The sequence below is a fragment of the Corticium candelabrum genome, chromosome 6 (assembly GCF_963422355.1).
Source record: "Corticium candelabrum chromosome 6, ooCorCand1.1, whole genome shotgun sequence".
NCBI lineage: Eukaryota > Metazoa > Porifera > Homoscleromorpha > Homosclerophorida > Plakinidae > Corticium > Corticium candelabrum.
The window spans coordinates 7,520,818-7,541,494 of record NC_085090.1 but is presented as its reverse complement, the minus strand read 5'-3'; the positions used below and the strand labels follow the sequence as shown (position 1 = coordinate 7,541,494).

General features: G+C 39.9%; 4 protein-coding genes across 4 annotated transcripts in view; 2 read left to right on the top strand and 2 right to left on the bottom strand.

Annotated features, from left to right (window-relative positions):
* Positions 1-2,612: 2,612 nt before the first annotated feature.
* On the bottom strand, positions 2,613-4,108 carry LOC134180911 (uncharacterized). The gene is made up of 4 exons (XM_062648096.1): positions 4,007-4,108; positions 3,840-3,946; positions 3,455-3,774; positions 2,613-3,190 (listed from the first exon to the last, which is right to left on the bottom strand). Exons 1-4 carry the CDS (start codon positions 4,106-4,108, stop codon positions 2,613-2,615), a joined length of 1,107 nt encoding a protein of 368 aa, XP_062504080.1.
* Positions 4,109-11,383: 7,275 nt separating this feature from the next.
* On the top strand, positions 11,384-13,310 carry LOC134180668 (short-chain collagen C4-like). The gene is made up of 5 exons (XM_062647851.1): positions 11,384-11,512; positions 11,573-11,764; positions 11,827-11,853; positions 12,140-12,312; positions 12,624-13,310. Exons 4-5 carry the CDS (start codon positions 12,237-12,239, stop codon positions 13,187-13,189), a joined length of 642 nt encoding a protein of 213 aa, XP_062503835.1. The 5' UTR covers positions 11,384-11,512; positions 11,573-11,764; positions 11,827-11,853; positions 12,140-12,236; the 3' UTR covers positions 13,190-13,310.
* A 99-nt stretch (positions 13,311-13,409) lies between these two features.
* Positions 13,410-17,462, bottom strand: LOC134180910 (DDB1- and CUL4-associated factor 7-like; the record flags this gene model as incomplete). The annotated part of the gene is made up of 9 exons (XM_062648095.1): positions 13,410-14,268; positions 14,751-14,868; positions 15,253-15,370; positions 15,510-15,601; positions 15,861-15,935; positions 16,137-16,250; positions 16,547-16,645; positions 17,132-17,233; positions 17,301-17,462. Coding segments are annotated over 9 exons (1,053 nt in total), but the record flags the coding sequence as incomplete, so codon positions are not given.
* A 1,360-nt stretch (positions 17,463-18,822) lies between these two features.
* Positions 18,823-20,677, top strand: part of LOC134181253 (dnaJ homolog subfamily C member 5-like) — a 5,356-nt gene continuing 3,501 nt past the window's right edge. Inside the window, exons 1-2 of the mRNA XM_062648495.1 lie at positions 18,823-18,875; positions 18,932-19,040. Coding sequence (XP_062504479.1) covers positions 18,850-18,875; positions 18,932-19,040 — 135 coding nt within the window. The 5' untranslated portion in view covers positions 18,823-18,849. The remainder of the gene's footprint in view (positions 18,876-18,931; positions 19,041-20,677) is intronic.

The following is a 20,677-nucleotide window of genomic DNA, read 5'->3' as shown; positions in this document are numbered from 1 at the left end:
CTCGATCTCCATGGACGAAGTTGACGAAGATTTTGTTCGGAAGCGAGTCGAAGAGGGTAATAGTCATGCTGTCATCAGTGAAGAATTACAGACGATGTTTCCAGGACTTCGGGGACTCAGCGAACGATCTGTTCGACGTTTTTGTACAGACAGAGGCATAAGTCGACGTTGTTCTCTGACTAAAGAGGAACTAGAACGCTGCGTGTCTGACGCCGTAAGCGAGGTGAGCACTAGCTATATATCTCTAGGTAGCTGGCTGCATGCTCATTATATTTAGATTGGGTCATGATTTACTCATGATCACCATAGCTAGGTCATGATTGTACACTGCATGTATACTGTGTGCGTGGCCTATAATTCCTGTATGTATATTTATATTGACTTTGACAGGTCGGACCATCTTATGGTAGGAAAACGATGACTGGCCTTAATTTTAGCAGCTAAGGGCATACAGTACAGTCACCATAGAGTCCATAGAGTAGGTGCTGCACTCAAAACCGTGTCACCAGACTACGCTCAGTCAAGAAGACAAGGAATAGCTACTCTCTTAAATCCTATGCCGTACAGAGCAGACTACTTCGGCGAAAAACTGCATGTGGATCAGAATGAGAAGCTAGCAATGTTTGGCGTAACTCACGTGGCAGGAGTAGATGGATTCAGCAGTAAAGTGGTCGGACTTGTCAAAATGCCTGTGAAGAATAATGTTGCCATCTATGAACATCTCTATCGGTATGAATTTGTCATAAATCTAAGGCAGCTCTATTTTGCTAATTAACTGTACTGTATATATCTCGAAGGCCTGTTGTTCTACAGTACGGTCTTTGGGATCAAATACGAGTAGACCGTGGTCGAGAGTTCTACCTGATGCTGGCTGTGCAGGACCATTTGTCAGACCAAAGAGAAAATACCTCAAAGGCCTCATCTATTCAATCACCGTCAACCAAGGTGTCTATTTTAGTAGCATGTTCTTTGTACAATAATCAATTAGCCAACGCTGTGAGATGTATGTCTGTAATCGATAAGAAAGTGTGCTCGATCACGTTAACGTTTGGCTGATACTGAATTGACACACGATTTAAATGCAGCTTTACCTTGTGCTTTAATTGAGAGTATGAGAGCATGCAAGCTGGAGTATTACTAGTACTGATACTGTATATAGCACTCAACTATATTGCTACAAGTATTGCACCGTTGATTGCTGCACAGTATATATGTTTAGTGTTAGTTTGGTTATATTTGTGCTACTTGTATGTATTGTGTGTATAGTTGATGTATGTGAAGTCGTGTGTGGGAACTGCACCAAATTGTGGTGTGTCAAAATATATATTATATATACGGGCAGTTGTGCACCTGCATGCATGTAGGCACATCAGAGCCTGTAGGCACATGTTGTTGATTCTGATACTTAGCTCCATGCACTTTGGTACATACTTTTACTTACATGAGTATATACATGACTGGTTGATCTCATGTACAGAATCATATGATTGAAAGACTTTGGGTAGAAATCAACAATAGAATGAACTATCCAGTGAAAGATGCACTAATTCAGATGCAGTCAAGGGGACTTATTGACATGGACTGTGAGATAACAAAATTCTGCGTGTCCCACGTCACAATGAGAGTCACTCAAGTAGGCGCATCTCTTGCTGTAAGCTCTTGGAACAAACACAGAATTCCAAGTAAATTGATTGACTGTGTTTCCACCGAGTATTTGTGCAAATTGTTGTATAATAGCAAATTATATAGAGCTTGGAATTCCAGACAAGCTGATGGAAGAAAACAACATGGCCAAGCGTCTTCGCCCTGCACAAGTGCCAACTGCTGAAGAAGCAGTTAGTCTCTACGAACAAAGTGGAGGAACCCTGACACTGTTTGGAGATTTTGGTATTGACCCAGTGGAAGATCATCAACAGGAGCAACGACTCCAAATGTTCCAGCAACGTTTTCCATCGTACGAACCCCTGTTCCATCGTCTTGTGAACGGCGACAACTCATTATTTACAGATGCAGTTCTGTGTTTCAAAGAAGTCACTTTTTCATTATCCTAGGTATGTGCCATGTACTGTTTGTAATGGTCATGTATTTCAAATAGTTGCATGGTTTCTCGAGTCACCTTAATTTTTATAATTGTGCGCATAGATATATCGTTTTACGTTGGATGAGGGCGCTCAAGGTTGTAACTATAACTGTTGTAGCTAGAATACCTGGTTGGCAAGAAACGCTGCTTTGTCAAGGCTACGTTTAATTCGATCTCTATTGTTGTAGAACAACAAATACGCCATAGCTTACAAGAGTATACTGGTATGAGATAGAGACCATGCATGCACAAAGTTGATATGTTCAATTTGAGGACTGTTATATATTAGAAATTAAGACTAGAACACACTAGTACAACGGCAATTAAGTTTGCTCACTGCATGTATTATAACGTTTGAGCCAACCAACTCAGTCAAACTATAGAATTACCATATATGTATATAGCTACCAAGTAATTATAAGAGTCATGATCAACAACAATTATTATAGCTAACAGCTAGCAAATAGCTACCGGTAAGTAAGATCGAGCTATAGTCCACACCTAACTAAAACACTCATATATAGAGCTATACTCATGCATCTTGGGTTGGCTGCTCATTACTCCTGTCTTGAATGTGGACGGCTGCCTGCAGATCTTTCAGAAAGTCGTCTAGTCCATGCAGCTGATGGGTGGCAGGCAGTGACCGTTCCCTGTTGCACACAGGACAGTTTTTCGTCAGACCATGTGGACCAGCGTACCACTCGTCTACGCAAGTCTTGCAGCCAAGGATGTTGCCGCAGCGGCTGCTAAATATAATTGGTGGCTGCATAAACTGTAGACATATCTTACACTTGAACGAAGTCAGCGCCAGGTTGACCACGGAGATTGGTACTGCAGTAGCCTCATCTATGTGAAGAAGTTTCTTCACTTGGTCTTTGACCGTGTCCGAGTCGTTTGCGACCTCATTCGTTTGCTTGGAAAGATCTAGCAAAGACGAGTCTGAAGACCGTGCACTACCTGCCATTTTGATGCCGGCAGCTTGCATGCCGTGTTTGTCTTCGCTGTCCGACCCGGAATCCACGTGCACGACCCGTTTGGCTCCTTTTCTTTTGCGTGCCATCATTCTCACCGCATAGAGCTTCCTACTGCCCACCTTCCAAAATGAAACTCCTGCAGAAGCAATACAGTAAGATTTGCAACTGATGAAATTAACCAACAACCTATAACTGCATGCATGCATGCAAAATTACGGGTTTCTTGCTGCAGCTTAGCTTGTGAAATATCTGTCTGTATCTGCGTGATTTTTTTGCATCATCAGAATGCAGGCGTGCATGCAAGGTAACCGTGCAGTGCAATGACACCTAGACGTACTCACGTATAGTACAGCTATTAAAGTCTCTATATAACATAAATTACACCGCATACAGGGCTAACCTGTAGTTGCCGAATTGTCTGGCAGAGGAAGTCCGTTAGCTGTGACAATGGTTAGCCGATCGTCTCCAAAGTGGTCGCGGACGACCTGCGTAAGGTATGGAAGATTGGCGGTATCTTCCGTCACTTGGAAAAATCCCTGCTCAATGGATTTGCCCACTTCTCCGTCTGGAGACATCTCCGCTAGAAAAATCTTGACCGACGATGCCCTCTGGCGACCTTTGGCAATGAACGATGGGAAGTCGGTACGAACGACTTCCGATATGGAGTCTGGAACGATGAGGACGCGAGAGGAGTAGGCGCATTGGCGTGCAAAACGCCAGCTGATGGACCCGGAGTGCGGCTTGAGCTTGCATAGTCTCCAGTTCTTTCACCGTGGACGAGCCACGTCGTTAGAGAGTCGCTCTCATCCACATGACTAAAAGATCCATCCGGATTCTGCGTCTCGATAATGTCTGACATGTCGTCCACAAGGTAGACAGAGCTGGACTGAAACTGCACACGCATGCTGGTTAATTTAAAATATGCATACAAAACGATGAAAAGCACACTCACGTTGAAAATGCTAGCGAGTCTAGCAGCAGTTACTTGCGATGATCGCATCTGCACCTCCTTGCCGGTCAACGCATCTTTTACTCTGACGGTAGTATCGGTCATGTTCCAGCTAGCTAGACGTTTGTGCCTTCAGCATTCACCGGAGATCTAGAGAACTGAAAGCGTGAGCACCTCGGTCTGTTTATATGAACGGACGACCTCTGGTTGTGATGTCTCGTTGTGATGCCTACGTAAAATGACCACAACAAAACCATTTAATTTTCTCTCGTGTTAACACCTACAAATTAGAATTTGGATCCGAAGTTTCAACTCGTAAAGAAAACGGAATCAGAACTACAGATATAGGAGCAGCGAGTCCGTGTGGTTGTAGAGATCTCTATTCTATACCTACTAGTACTGCATGATCGAGTGTCTGTCTTAATTCTCTGGATCGTCGCACGTCCGTAGCGTCTTCACACTTCATACCTATGGGGCGTGACGGTTGCATGACAATTGCATCTACGTATGAACAAGTCTACAAAGATTTGTTGTGTCCAATTTACAGACCAATTAACAGGCCTGTAAAGGCTTTCTCATAACATCAAGTGTTTACCTGCGAATTTTCAACACTTGCTGTGTCCACTGTGGACCCGGGCCCGCCACACATGGGGAAGTCCCTAGGTAGTCCTAGACACACAAACCAGGTGATTCACATTAATTGTCATGTGATTTATTTCTCTAGTTCAACAAACTTTGGCAATGGACAGCAATGTTAACAGCAAATTTGAATGATCTAGCTCTATATATCCATGTTCTTTGACATGTATTAAGATCAAACGTATTGTAATGAGCAGAAGTCTTCTAGAGCCCACTCTGGTACAATGTCATTCCCGGACGTGTTCTGGTAGATGGAGCTCCGTTTACTCTTGGTACCGTTCCTCTCTGAGTCTGCATTCTGGCGTACTTTCTGTCCAAAACCTCAAACACCTTTGTTGCTTCAATGGCTCTCCACGGAAGAGGTCGGATCAGGAGTTGTGAACGTCCAGCAGTGTAGGCTCCCTCAGAGGGTGACTCGTTATCACTGCTATTTTCAGAGACTTCTGACGACATCAATTCCAGTTTCGTGGCACTAGCGTACGTCTTCTTTTGTTCGTCGTTCAAAGTTGTGGACATCTCTAAAGCTGAAGGTCTTCTCTGCAGTTCCTAACATAATGAACATATTGATATAAATAATAGACAGTTGTTCCCAAAGAATATGCAATGAGATTAATATATATATATATATATATATATATATATATATATATATATATATATATATATATATATTAAATGGACATATGCAAGCTTTCATTCCAAAGAAAAGTTAAAAAGACTAAAGAAGACAAACTAGAGCGATGACAGTCTGTGATCAAGAGTTATAACTGATCATGAGTATATAATATTTAGGTGCTACCATGTTACAATTTTGACGTAGAATGCTATTGAAACAAGACCGTATTAGCAGTTAAAATATGTATAGTGATATTATTTTGTAAAAGTCAAAGCAAAAAATCAAAAATTTACTGGTGACTGCCTGCAACTACAAGAAATCTTAGACTTTGACTTACATTGTGTGGCCGTTGCCTTCTTCTTGCTTTTTGACGATCTGAAGATGCAAGATGGTCCGACCTGTCAAAGTCAATATAAATATACATACAGGAATTATAGGCCATGCACACAGTATACATGCAGTGTACAATCATGACCTAGCTATAGTGATCATGAGCAAATCATGACCTAATCTAACTCTAATGAGCATGCAGCCAGCTATCTAGAGATATATAGCTAGTGCTCACCTCGCTCACGGCGTCAGACACGCAGCGTTCTAGTTCCTCTTTAGTCAGAGAACAACGTCGACTTATGCCTCTGGAAACATCGTCTGCAATTCTTCACTGATGACAGCATGGCTATTACCCTCTTCGACTCGCTTCCGAACAAAATCTTCGTCAACTTCGTCCATGGAGATCGAGAGTGGAGACAATGCACGACCTGCCGTTAGATCGTGAGATGATAGATACCGGCTGGGGCTTCCCCGCCAGATGTTTAGAGGCGTGGTCTAGATGATCCACGCAAATGTCCTGTAGCTAGATAGTTGCTTGGAGTCTTTCCAAATCGACTAGACGTCAACTTTCCAGTGTAGGCTAGACGTTGATCTCGTTGATTATAGATGCCCTAGACGCGTGCCTCCATGCAACGAGCTGCCCTCGCTCATCGCCGCAAGGAATGTCTCGCGCCTGAGCGTGACGGTTGACGAGAGCCAGGTGCAAGTGCTTACCAACTTGCTGTGAGAGGTCGGTCGCGTGCTTGTCGAGGCTTTCTCATGCATCTCTTAATTGCATTACATTGCATGCGTGCCAGAGGCGTGGCTGGGCGTGGCTAAGCTAGACGCAACTTTCGTCTTTCAATAGAATTGAATATTGAAGTCACCGGCGACCGCCCGCGCGGTGTCATTATGTCGTTTATGAGATATCGCTCGCGCTAGCAGCTGCGGGTAACTTTCTATTTACATTTAGTACGGAGAAAGAAAATTGCATCGGAGGCTCTATTCTAATATTCATAATTTACGAAAATTGGACGGATGGAAAGATTGAATCTATTTGCAAAGTAAACGAATATTGAAATGACAATTGGTCTTCAATCAATTTCTATTTTCAATGTAATGGAATATTGTAAGAGCAAGCAACGCCAGTCAATTTTTAATTTGACATTCAATTTTCAATTTTTTTCAAAAATTAAAAATGGAATGGACGAATTCGCCACGCAAATTCAAAATTTAATATTTAATTTTTAAATTAAATTGAATATTGAATTTAATATTGAAAATTGAACTAACGTGCTTGCAATTTCAATATTCAATTGCATTGAAAAAGGAAATTGGTTAAAAATTAAATGTGTTTTCAATATTCATTTTAATCCGCAAATGATTATAGTCCGTCGATCAATCAATTTTTAATTTTTAATAGAATTGAATATTGAAATTGCAAGCAACTTGTAGGCAATTTTCAATTTCTAATTCAATATTCAATTGTTGCCGTGAATTGAAAATGGAATGGACGAAATGGTCACGCACCTTCGGTAGCTCTAAACTCGCCAGGTCGATCGCTGGGCGATTGTGAATTTGTTTTACTCAGAATTGGATGAGGGCGCGAAGCTGAGAGTGTCGGTGGTGCAGTGGTCTTTTCTCTCAAGTCAATGAGACTGATGCGAAAAGAAAGACTGCAGAGCTGTTCAGTTGCGGCACGCTGCAGCTGGATCCTCACATTCACATGTGTAGTAGCTTAACTTAATTGTCATAGCGTTTCCCACGATGCTATCGATCTGCATCAGAGAGAGTTTTGACCGAGACCCAAAGCACTGAACAACTAACCAGCGATACAAGGTGAGAGTTTCATTCGCGAGGTGTACAGCTTGCCAGAGCGACATCGGATAATTGGTTGGCTGAGTCGGATAATTGGTTGCTCCAACCGGATAATTGGTTGTCTGAAGCGGATAATTGGTTGCCCCAACCGGATAATTGATTGACTGAGTCGGATAATGGGTTGCCCCAACCGGATAATTGGGCGGGAAATACTAGTAAATACCAAAATTGGAGTCAGATTAGTTACCTTATCAACGTTACTGTGCATTGTTTACAGTCATATATACAAACAGACAGTGCACAGAAAGAAGATGTAACCAGACATAAGAACACACGGATCAGTGACCTAGAGTATGGCACGCGGAACGTGACTTTATTAGGTTAGTCACATATATAGGGTGTAAAACACATATATAGGGTATAAACACATATATAGGGTGTAAAACACATATATAGGGTGTAAAACACATATATAGGGTGTAAAACACATATATAGGGTATAAACACATATATAGGGTGTAAAACACATATATAGGGTGTAAAACACACATATATATATATAGAGTGTAAAACACACACATATATATAGGGTGTAAAACACGCAAATATATAGGATGTAAACCACATATATATAGGGTGTAAAACACACATATATATAGGGTGTAAAACACACACATATATATAGGGTGTAAACCACATATATATATAGGGTGTAAAACACACACATATATATATATATATATATATATATATATATATATATATATATATATATATAGGGTGTAAAACACACGCATATATATAGGGTGTAAACCACATATATATATATATAGGGTGTAAAACACGCATATATATAGAGTGTAAAACACGCATATATATAGAGTGTAAAACACGCATATATAGGGTGTAAAACACACAGGGTGGTCGAAAGATACCTGATCTCAGTAAGGGTACACGTGAGACGTAAGATGAGATGACAGGTGAATAAACATCCGTTTGTAATCGAACAGGAACACTACACCCACATAGACAACTGAAGCCCGAGAATCCAATTGAATTTACAATCTGAGAATGGTGCGCATGTTTTGCTGCTATACAGAGCGAGACCATCCGTATTCCCGCTCTTCTAGAAACACTATAGCTTTGAGTTGCACTAGCGAATTCAAGACATGGGCGGAGTCTTTACAGTTAATTAATTAGGCGACGAATATAGTTTACAACAACTTTGTTTCTAGAGATCAGACAATAGAGTCTCAGTCTGTCTCCGCCGAGGATTGACTGACAATCCGGGAATGACGAGGGCGGAGTGAGACTGGGTCGAGTCTAATCAGACAATACTGAGAAGACTTCATGCAGAACCGCGATATAAATCTAGCGGATGCATCCTTGCCTAGGCAGTTATAGATATGTAAACATTCATTCTTTGCCTGACAAATATCGATAGAATGAATCTGACTGACGAATTCCTCGACCAAATTGATCAATTTAAATTTGGGTCCAGCTGGTTTAGTCTAGTGCTTGCTGTCTGTAAAGCATACGTGCATGTTACCTACACATTAATTAACTAACTAAGCAAGAGGCATCAAGAACAGTACACTCGATCGTCATGATACGGTATTAAGCTTTATCGAATTCTCAATATTTACAAAAACTAGATGTATCAGGAATAATTTTATGGAATAGTTAGACGCATAGAGAGACAAGGCACGTGCCGCTTATCAAAACAATCTTAACAGAGGCAGCATGATTTGTGGTTCAAGCGTCCACAACCAACGGATAGAACGCCTTTGGAGTGAACTACGAAGGGTTGTGCTGCGCTACTACGAAATGGTATTCAATTCGTTAGAAGAGAACCGACTGCTTGATCCACTTAATGAAGTTCATCTTTACTGCCTTCATTACATCTTTATGTCAAGAATTTCAAGATCACTCGATGACTTTATTGGACAATGGAATAACCACCCTTTGAGAACAGAGCATGGCAGAACGCCAAGGCAGATGTTTGAGTTCCCACTAGCATTCAGTGAACGTCTCGCTGAACGATCGTTTTCTAGTACAAGTTGGACCCTGTACGGAATAGATGACGAAGCTCCGGCCGGTTCTGCGGAGGATGAAAGGGAAGGAATTACAGTGCCACAAGTAGAAAATGTTTTGACAGAAGAAGACTTCAGACAGTTACGAAATACTGTAGATCCTCTCTCTGATGATGATAGAGAACATGGATGTAACCTGTACTGTCAGGCACTAAGGCTAGTGAATACGTTTATTGGCTAAACTGGAAGTTTCTGATTCCTACGTTAATTAACATTCTTTTGATAAATCTATATAATTGTTGTATATCTGGTTACAGTAATATTGAATTCACTTGGATTCACTAGCTGGCTTTGATTCAGTCTCAGCTATATATATATATTTATGCATGCATAAATGAATAAATATACCTACAGTATAGGCATGTATATACAGTATATATATATATATATATATGCCTATATATACACTGTAGGTATATTTATGGTGAACGCTGAACGCTGCACTTGCGGTCACGTTCTAGAAAACTTTAGTGATCACCTCTTGGGATGCGGAAGACGCTCTCTTCGCACAAAGAGACACTATACGCTTTAAAACGTATATACCAATTAGCTAATTAATCATTAATTAAGATTGTTTTGATAAGCGGCACGTGCCTTGTCTCTCTATGCGTCTAACTATTCCATAAAATTATTCCTGATACATCTAGTTTTTGTAAATATTGAGAATTCGATAAAGCTTAATACCGTATCATGACGATCGAGTGTACTGTTCTTGATGCCTCTTGCTTAGTTAGTTAATTAATGTGTAGGTAACATGCACGTATGCTTTACAGACAGCAAGCACTAGACTAAACCAGCTGGACCCAAATTTAAATTGATCAATTTGGTCGAGGAATTCGTCAGTCAGATTCATTCTATCGATATTTGTCAGGCAAAGAATGAATGTTTACATATCTATAACTGCCTAGGCAAGGATGCATCCGCTAGATTTATATCGCGGTTCTGCATGAAGTCTTCTCAGTATTGTCTGATTAGACTCGACCCAGTCTCACTCCGCCCTCGTCATTCCCGGATTGTCAGTCAATCCTCGGCGGAGACAGACTGAGACTCTATTGTCTGATCTCTAGAAACAAAGTTGTTGTAAACTATATTCGTCGCCTAATTAATTAACTGTAAAGACTCCGCCCATGTCTTGAATTCGCTAGTGCAACTCAAAGCTATAGTGTTTCTAGAAGAGCGGGAATACGGATGGTCTCGCTCTGTATAGCAGCAAAACATGCGCACCATTCTCAGATTGTAAATTCAATTGGATTCTCGGGCTTCAGTTGTCTATGTGGGTGTAGTGTTCCTGTTCGATTACAAACGGATGTTTATTCACCTGTCATCTCATCTTACGTCTCACGTGTACCCTTACTGAGATCAGGTATCTTTCGACCACCCTGTGTGTTTTACACCCTATATATGCGTGTTTTACACTCTATATATATGCGTGTTTTACACTCTATATATATGCGTGTTTTACACCCTATATATATATATATATATATGGTTTACACCCTATATATATGCGTGTGTTTTACACCCTATATATATATATATATATATATATATATATATATATATGTGTGTGTTTTACACCCTATATATATATGTGGTTTACACCCTATATATATGTGTGTGTTTTACACCCTATATATATGTGTGTTTTACACCCTATATATATGTGGTTTACATCCTATATATTTGCGTGTTTTACACCCTATATATATGTGTGTGTTTTACACTCTATATATATATATGTGTGTGTTTTACACCCTATATATGTGTTTTACACCCTATATATGTGTTTATACCCTATATATGTGTTTTACACCCTATATATGTGACTAACCTAATAAAGTCACGTTCCGCGTGCCATACCATACTAGAGATGACCCAGAAAGATAATGGTTACATCATCAGTGTGTGCTGTTACATATAAAGGATACGTGAATGAGAGTAGCAGACAATTTACTGCAGAGACCGAGGAGAGAAGAGACTTGCAGACTCTTTTGGATCTGAACACTTGTTAGCAACAAGAATGAATTTCCTCAAGTAAGTGAAATCAGTTTTTTGTCTAATGAGAACGGTTGATATGTTTAGAATATTTTAAAGGTTTACTGCATTTTGTACTTTATTTCTGGATTTGATCTTTACGGTCAATGTCAATGGACAGTCAGTAAGTCAGGTAAGACGAGCAGTCAGTCAGTTGTCGTGTATAATAAATTCTACAAGTTTCTCCAGCTCTCCTAAAAACTTATTTCTTGTTTTAGAGCAAGACTCACAGCAGTCCCATCTGCAGTCGTGGTAAGAGACTAAATTTGAGTATTTAAATTATAAAAAATAATAATAATTGACGTTTACTGTAGGTCCACCCGGACTGCCTGGAAGAGACGGTAAGCAAAATTCGAAATATAATGTCCCATCTTTAGTCAAACCTTTCTGCATGTGCGCATGTCACCTGTCTACAGCTGCCAGTTGTCATTCTGCCTGCTTGGCAACAATGTTACCTGCTATAGATTAATACCATTTTTGTACCTAATTTATTGCATATGCATAAGTTTTGTGACACTAATCCTGACATAAACTTCTCTTCCAGTGGTTTAATTAATTTGCATGCATAAATGTCATACATAAAATTTCAAATTATTCAATCATCTCAATTGCGTCCTCTTTGTGTAGGTCGAGATGGTAAGCATGCAACCGAACTTGGGAGTATGTGAGCACGGTTTGTTACTGAAATATTACAGGAATAAAAGGCACTCCAGGCAGTCCTGGGATGCCGGGAAGAGGCGGCCTTGCGGGTTCCCGAGGCCTCCCAGGTGACAAAGGGGCAAAAGGAGAACCTGGAATAGGTAAACAGTAAACAACATATCTGTTATGATAATAAGTAGAGTGGTTACACTTGGGACTTAAAGAACATGTACAACTACTAAGGTGATGATGTCATCATGACAACCTGTCATGAAGACACACACACACACACACACACACACACACACACACACACACACACACACACACACACACACACACACACACAACACACTGGAGATTAGCTGTGAAATTAATAAAATTGTTATTGTAAGACTGCTAAAATGAAAGACAGTAAGAACACCTAGAGCTGTGCACACGTATACTATACAATTACACAATGTTCATGCAGCTTCTCCTGGAACAAGTGGTGTTACTTACATTCAATGGGGAAGGAAACAGTGTTCGGCAACTGGAGTACAAACCCTTTACTCTGGAGTTGCTGCTGGGCCCCATTACACTCACGGTGGAGGTGGAGCCAACACTCAGTGTCTTCCACTCAATCCCATATGGGAATATTCTAGAAGTGGTCATCACGGAGCCAGTTATATTTATGGAACTGAGTATCAACTCTCACAAGGCATTCAACCATTCACCAATAAAGGATTGCATGACCATGATGTTCCGTGTGCTGTGTGTTATGCTGCCACTAAGAACACTCAATTCATGTTACCAGCAAGAAACATCTGTCCCAGTGGATGGAGCAGAGCATACTATGGATATCTCATGGCAGAACATTATGGTCATTCAGGAAGAATCATGTACGTGTGCGTCGACTACAACGCAGAACCGACAGTTGGAAGTTCTCCAAACCGTGATGGCAATCTATTTTATCCTGTTGAAGGAATATGTGGATCACTTCCTTGTCCTCCCTACGTAGATGGTAACGAGCTGACCTGCTCTGTGTGTCTCAAGTAAGCAACTACACGAAATTGAAACTCAATTTAGTCACAATGTTTGCACTAGCTGTAGCAAGATTTCTAGTTACTCTACCAATAATAGATAGCACAATGTTTCATTAAAATCAAAACTCACAAGTGTGTACAGCAGCGGCAGAGCTACTCGCAGCTGGAGAGCACCCTGAAGTAGATAGACTACGGAGGTTTGGTGCATGATTGACTGCCATAATGTTTGCTTACAAAATTAAAGGTTGTGCTCAGAGTTGGAAAGCATGCATGCTGCCCCTCATCCCTCCAGCTCTGTCGACATTACAAATAAATAATAAAAATTGGCTTGCAAATTCAAATTTTGCTTGCAAAATAAGGATCGCTAACAAAAAATAAAAAATCCAGAAATTCAAAAATAAAAAGGCTGCAAGAGTCGCAGACCTAATATGCAACCCCTGACATAGATGTAGAGAGGTTAGGAGCCATGCAAACACTATTATATAACAATCGGAAGTAATGCAGTGAACATACTACGAAGACCATGACCACCTTGACCCACATGGTTTGCATGCCTACGCTGAGTAAACTCTAAGAGTAACTCTCTACATTCGACTTCAGGAGGCCCACATATTTTTATCATTGTCTCTCATTAGCAACTGTTGTTGGGGTTTATACAGGAACACCCGACGACCAACAGATCAACTACATCATTTCATTGATTTATTTGACTTACTTATCAACGTACACACAATACAAAGTATGCACGCATTCTGAGCTGTTTCTACACACTCTACGAATGTACACACACTTATGTGTGTTGTGGTGGTGAATGCAATGTTCTACAACAAGCTACGACCCTATACCTCCTCGTTATCTGCAAGTGTGATTCACATACAATTAAAAACATGGAGAATACAAATGAGAATAGGAACGATTGCTACACGCGTAAGATCTCTAGGTTCTTATGGTAACAGATTGCAATCCAGTCTGGCTGCGTGGATGCCCACTGAATCTGATTGATTTCGCTCTCCGCTGTGTAGGCCAGTATTGGATCTTCGATGGGACGAGGCATCTGCTGAATGTCCCAAATCAACGCTTGATGATCATCGGCTGTGCAAAACACACACACACAAGACATCAACTAATGTATGCATGAAAACACTGTGAGTCATCAGTGTTTCTTAAAAACCACAATTTTTAACTACTGCTGTTGCCATATCAATGCAACACAGTAGCAGATAAAAATGAATACTAAAGTGTGCATTTGCATTTACCCAACAAAGTCGCAAACTAATCAGTCTCTCAGGTTTGCAGCATACAGACAACACAAGAAGTAAAGTGGACACCACAAGGAGGACAATTTAACAGGACTGTACTGTATGTATTACTAAATGTGCATAGCTAAATACACCGGGCGTACACAGCACAAAGTGCCTACATGCATCATTGTGCAACAGTACAGAGCACAACGTGCAACCTGCATACAGCAGAGGACTGATGCACAACAACTACCAAGTGCTGTTTGCAGGTGGTCAACAGAAACAATGTGGTGTGTGGTTGGTTGACTAGCTGACTGACTGTATTGTTGTTACCTGCTGTGCAGACGTGACATGAAGAGTGTGGTGCCCATGCAATGCTGTTGACCGGAGCTCGATGGTTGTTGAGTTGAGCGACGGGCATACAGGGAACACGAACATCTAGAATAATTACCTAGAGTAATAATCAGAGAGAGTCAAGCCACAAAACAGCATAGTAATAAAATCAACTTGACAAACAGGGAGACAGACAGACAGACAAACAGACAGACAGAGAGACAGACAAACAAACAGGCAGAGAGACCGATGGGCAGAGAGACAGACAGACAAACAGACAGACAGAAAGAGAAACAGACAGACAGAAAGAGAAACAGACAGACAGAAAGAGAAACAGACAGACAGACAGACAGTTAAGCAGACAGACAGACAAATGAACAGACAGATAAACAGACAGATGGACAGACAGACAAACAGACATACAAACAGACGGGTGTGTAGGTGGACGGTTGCCGGCTTATCCAAGATTATGAATCAACAATAAACACATACTCTTACTCACATCACACGCATCCATCGCAAACGTGGACAAATAATTTGGATCCTGTTTGTTCCATGCCAACCTCAGCAAAGCGCGATGATGTGGATCTTCGTAAATGATTGTCGAGTGCTCCAAATGTCTGCAAGAAAACACACAACCTGATGCAAAAATCAACAAAAATAATGCAATTTTGCATGAATTTGACTGCAATATTTCCTCAACTGTTGATACTTTACTGTGATAAGCAATGGATGTTGATTGTGTTGTGTTGTTCGTACCTTAAGTCAAACATTCTAACTGATCCGTCGGCACCGACGGATGCGAATAAGTCACGGCCGCCACCAGCTCTACTGAAAGCGATGTCATAGACCTGAGAGGTGTAAACATAAAGTGAGTTAACTATACAATGTATTCATGTACCTGTCCGCACATCTGTCCATCTGTCTATCTATCTGTCTGCCTGTCCGTCTATCTGTCTGTTTGTCTGTCTGTCCGTCTATCTGTCTGTTTGTCTGTCTGTCCATCTGTCTGTCTGTCCATCCATCTGTCTGTCTGTCCATCCATCTGTCTGTCTGTTCATCCATCTGTCTGTCTGCCTGTTCATCTGGCAATCGAAATTCAATACATACCTCCTTGTCATGAGCAATTAATTGAGACTTTACATGACCAGAAATAACATTCGTACGACCTACAACCTGCCCAGTCTAAACACAAACAAATCTGAACCATACAACAAGCAAACAAACAGAGATACACAGACAAACAAAACAAACTAACCAGCAAACATACAAAATAACAAACAAACACACACACACACACACGTGCATGTACACACACACACACACACACACACACACACACACACACACACACACACACACACACACACGTGCACATAATCTCACTTCCAGTCCCCATATTGTGCATGTTGTGTCAATGCTGGATGTTCCCAAAAGATTTGGATCAACTTCATTCCAATCAAATGACGTCAACGGTGCACAGTAGTCTGAACTTTTGTTCTACAACAAAATCATAAAAATAGAAAACACACACACACACACACACACACACACACACACACACACACACACACACACACACACACAGACAGACACACATTGACACACACACACACACACACACACACACACACACACACACACACACACACACAGTGACACACACACACACACACACACACACACACACACACACACACACACACACACACAGTGACACACACACACACACACACACACACACACACACACACACACACACACACACACACACACACACAAGCATAACAACTCACATTGTTAAGAAGAGTCTCTAGTTTCGTTTCCGACTCTCCGATCCTCCAGATGCGAAGATAATCGCCCGCCGATGCCAACAAATCGGGCAACACACCCTTCTACAACATACAATACAACAGACACAGATGACAAACACACTCAATGGCTGACAAACAAACAGACAGACAAACTTAAATGTAAATATCACTACATGTACACGTACTAATAACACACACACAATATTTGTATAAAATATAGTTGATATTAATCATTATATTTCATAAATTTTATCAAAATTTGTTGCACATTTTTATTATCATTTTATCATTAATTAAATACTAAAATTTTAAATATAAGGTATAATTAATTAATTAATTAAACTACCACATGACATTACAACTAAGTTATAGATCACTCTATATACACAATACGGATGCATGTAACATCCCGTATAGCACCCGTATGTGCACATGGCCCGTATGCAAAACAGAAAAGCACCCGTATGTCAAAGTCAGATACCCGTATGTACATGTATTGTAAAGCATTCTGGTACATCACCAGTGCACCAACATAACACATAAAATCAACCACTGATCACCACTCACACTGTCCGGAATCCATATCAACTTGGTGGTCGGATACGGATGCTCAAACGTCGCGCAAGTCGTGAAATCCGCCTTCTCTTCGTCGAGAGAAACAATCTGAACCTACAGACGACACGAAAACACACCAATTCAACGTATCGAAACGGTTTCTGTTGAGAGAAATCGCTGCCTTGTTGTTGTAGTCTTCGACGAAGCTGCCGAGCGCGAGACGAAAGCGTTTGTCCGGTCGGATGCTCCAATTCATGCTGTAGACCGTCCAAGGAGCTGTGTACTTGTAAATCTCCTTGCGCTTGGACGCCATCGATGCTGATTTTCCTTCGCTAGTTGATATGTATTTGTGTCATCTGTGAAAGCTTCGAACACCCGGATAATAAATAAATAAATAAATAAAAACATAAATAAATAAATAAATAAATAAATAAATAAAAACATAAATAAATAAATAAATAAATAAATAAATAAAAACATAAATAAATAAATAAATAAATAAATAAAAACATAAATAAATAAATAAATAAATAAATAAATAAAAACATAAATAAATAAATAAATAAATAAATAAATAAAAACATAAATAAATAAATAAATAAATAAATAAATAAATAAATAAATAAATAAATAAATAAATAAATAAATAAATAAATAAATAAATAAATAAGCAAGTAAATAAATAAATAAACAAATAAGTAAATAAATAAATAAGTAAATTAATAAATAAATAAATAAATATAAGTAAACAAGTAAATAAAAACATAAATAAGCAAGTAAATAAATAAATAAATAAATAAATAAATAAGCAAACAAATATATAAATAAGCAAACAAAAAGACAAACAAACAGACAAACAGACAAACAAAGAATAAACAAATAAACAAATAAACAAATAAACAAATAAGCAGATAAACAAACAATTAAATAAGCAAATAAATAAACAAATAAATAAACAAATAAACAAACAAATAAATAAACAAATAAATAAACAAATAAATAAGCAAACAAATAAATAAGTAAACAGATAAACAGACAAATAGACAAACAGACAAACAAACAAAGAAATAAACAAATAAACAAACAAATAAATAAAAATAAATAAACAAATAAATAGATAAATAAATAAATAAATAAACAAATAAATATACAAATAAATAAACAAATAAATAAATAAACAAATAAATAAATAAACAAATAAATAAACAAATAAATAAACAAATAAATACGTAATTTACTTTTTGTAGATTTGGTCTACCGTAGTGCATGCCTTTTGTAGTTTCAGTTGATTATGTAAATTTTTGCCTTGGATACCCAGACCTCATAATATGAATTCATAAGTTCTTTTAATTAAAGAGTTTCCTAAATTTCTTTAATTAAAGAGTTCCATGAATTCTTTAAATTTTAGTTTAGTGTTAGTTTGGTTATATTTGTGCTACTTGTGTGTATTATGTGTATAGTGGATGTACATGTGTAGTCGTTGCCCTTGTGTGGAAATGCACCAAATTTTGGTGTGTCAATATATATTTATTGTTATTATTATATGCACGTGCAGCACACGTGTATCCCCCGATATCAGTACACAAATACCGAATAAATTACATTAAATACACAGCAACAATCTAAAAACACAAAAATAATGTTTAAAGTACGAAAGTCTTGTTTTCTATTTTTATTTCCTTTTTTAGCTAATTTTTAGTTTGTTCATCCGGGACATGATTTAGACAAAAATGGCAGATGCAGAGCAGGAAGCAAAGTGAACTGTCACTCAATGTGTTTGATGGTCGATGTTCAGTAGCTTTGTGTTTCCAGATTGAATGAAGACGTTGAGGATGCGGATGAAGGCGAGACGGATTATTATTGTGTGTTGGGAGTTGATAAGGTGGCCACGTCTGAAGAGATCAAGAAGGCATACAGAAAGGTGAGGGTGTGGTGTGGTGGCGTGTGTGTTTGGATTTTAGAAGAAGGACGTGGAAGTACGTAGACAGACGGACAGACGTATGAACAGGTGGGTGGCAGACAGGAAGGCAAACAGATGAATGGACAGACAGGTAGACATACAGACAGACAGGCAGGCAAACAGACAGAGAGACAAAGACAGACAGATAAACAGACAGACAGACAGACAGACAGACAGACAGACAGACAGACAGACAGTCTTCATCTCAAATGTCTGTATTGACGTCACAAACTCTGGCAATGTATTTTGCCAGCAGTTACCTGACTTGAATGAGCCTCAGGGAGCAATGCTTCTTCTGAGACATTGCCATGCAAACCAACTCAACCATTTGGCTAGAGGAGTTTGCCCGGATAGCTTGCAACCTGCTGCCACTATTCATGATCGACTGGCTAAAAAGTGCTTTACAACTTTGATCGGTACCAGAGATTTAACAGCTAGACAATGGCAGCAAGCAACACTCCCCATACGTCTTGGTGGGTTTGGAATGACACTGTTGCAAACTGTCTCCCGTTTTGCCTTTTTATCCAGCTGGGGTCATTCCCTGCAGTAGTTACTGAACTGGTTCACTTCCCTCGCAGATCATGTCAGGACTCTTTTATCAAATTGCAAGGAGAAGAGAAGCATTGGTTATCAACTGGATCAACTATTGGATGACGACAAGGATCTGTCAGAGGTGGTATCTAACACAAAGAAACTCCAACACAGATTGACAGCTGCTAACAACCAGATTACAGTTAATGCTTTGATTGACAGTTCATCTAAAAAAGACGCTGCACGTCTGCTGTCTCTGCAGGGAAAGGGAGCTGGGGCTTGGCTCAGTGCTGTACCTTCCTCAAAGAAGTTTGCGCTATCACCCAATAATTTTATTTTGGCAGCTTCAATGAGGTTAGGGATTCCTGTCTCCTTTCCTGAGTGGGTCAACAAGTGCGATTGTGGTCGAACTTTAGATATAGAGGGCTCTGACACAGATGGATTCCACTTCCTTACATGCAAGAACGGTGGCGGCCCTGTGTGGACCCACGATTTGATGATGTCAGTATGGTCTGAGTGCCTGAGTTCAGTTCATCTGCCCCACAAGTGAGAGCCTAGGGACCGCTACACACATTCAAACAATCGGTCTGACATCCTAGTTTATGACTCGGAGACAGGATCTAACGTTGAGTTAGACGTGGCACTAGCTCACCCATGGGCATCAGACATCTTACTTCGTGCAGCTACAACTGGGGGAAGCGCGGCAATGAGAAGGGAGCAAATCAAGGAAAACAAGTACGCCCAGGAACGACTACCCGGCGGATACTCGCCAACTGTCGTGCCTCTTGTATTCGAACATTTTGGCCATTGGGGGAGAAAGCATCTGAGTACTTGAGGGTCCTCTCTGCTTTGTGGAGGGATGACAATGGACGATCTAACATTGCTGAGTTCAAGACACACTGGAGACGACAATTTTCGATCAAGCTGCAGCAATGCAATGCAATTGTGATCTCTAGGAAGATGGCAGTAATTTCAGCTGGACAAAAATCTTGCAGTGTCCTTGACGAATATCAATTTGTTTTAAACTAAGTGGTTAACTGTATTCTGATCCCCCTATGGGGTCATCT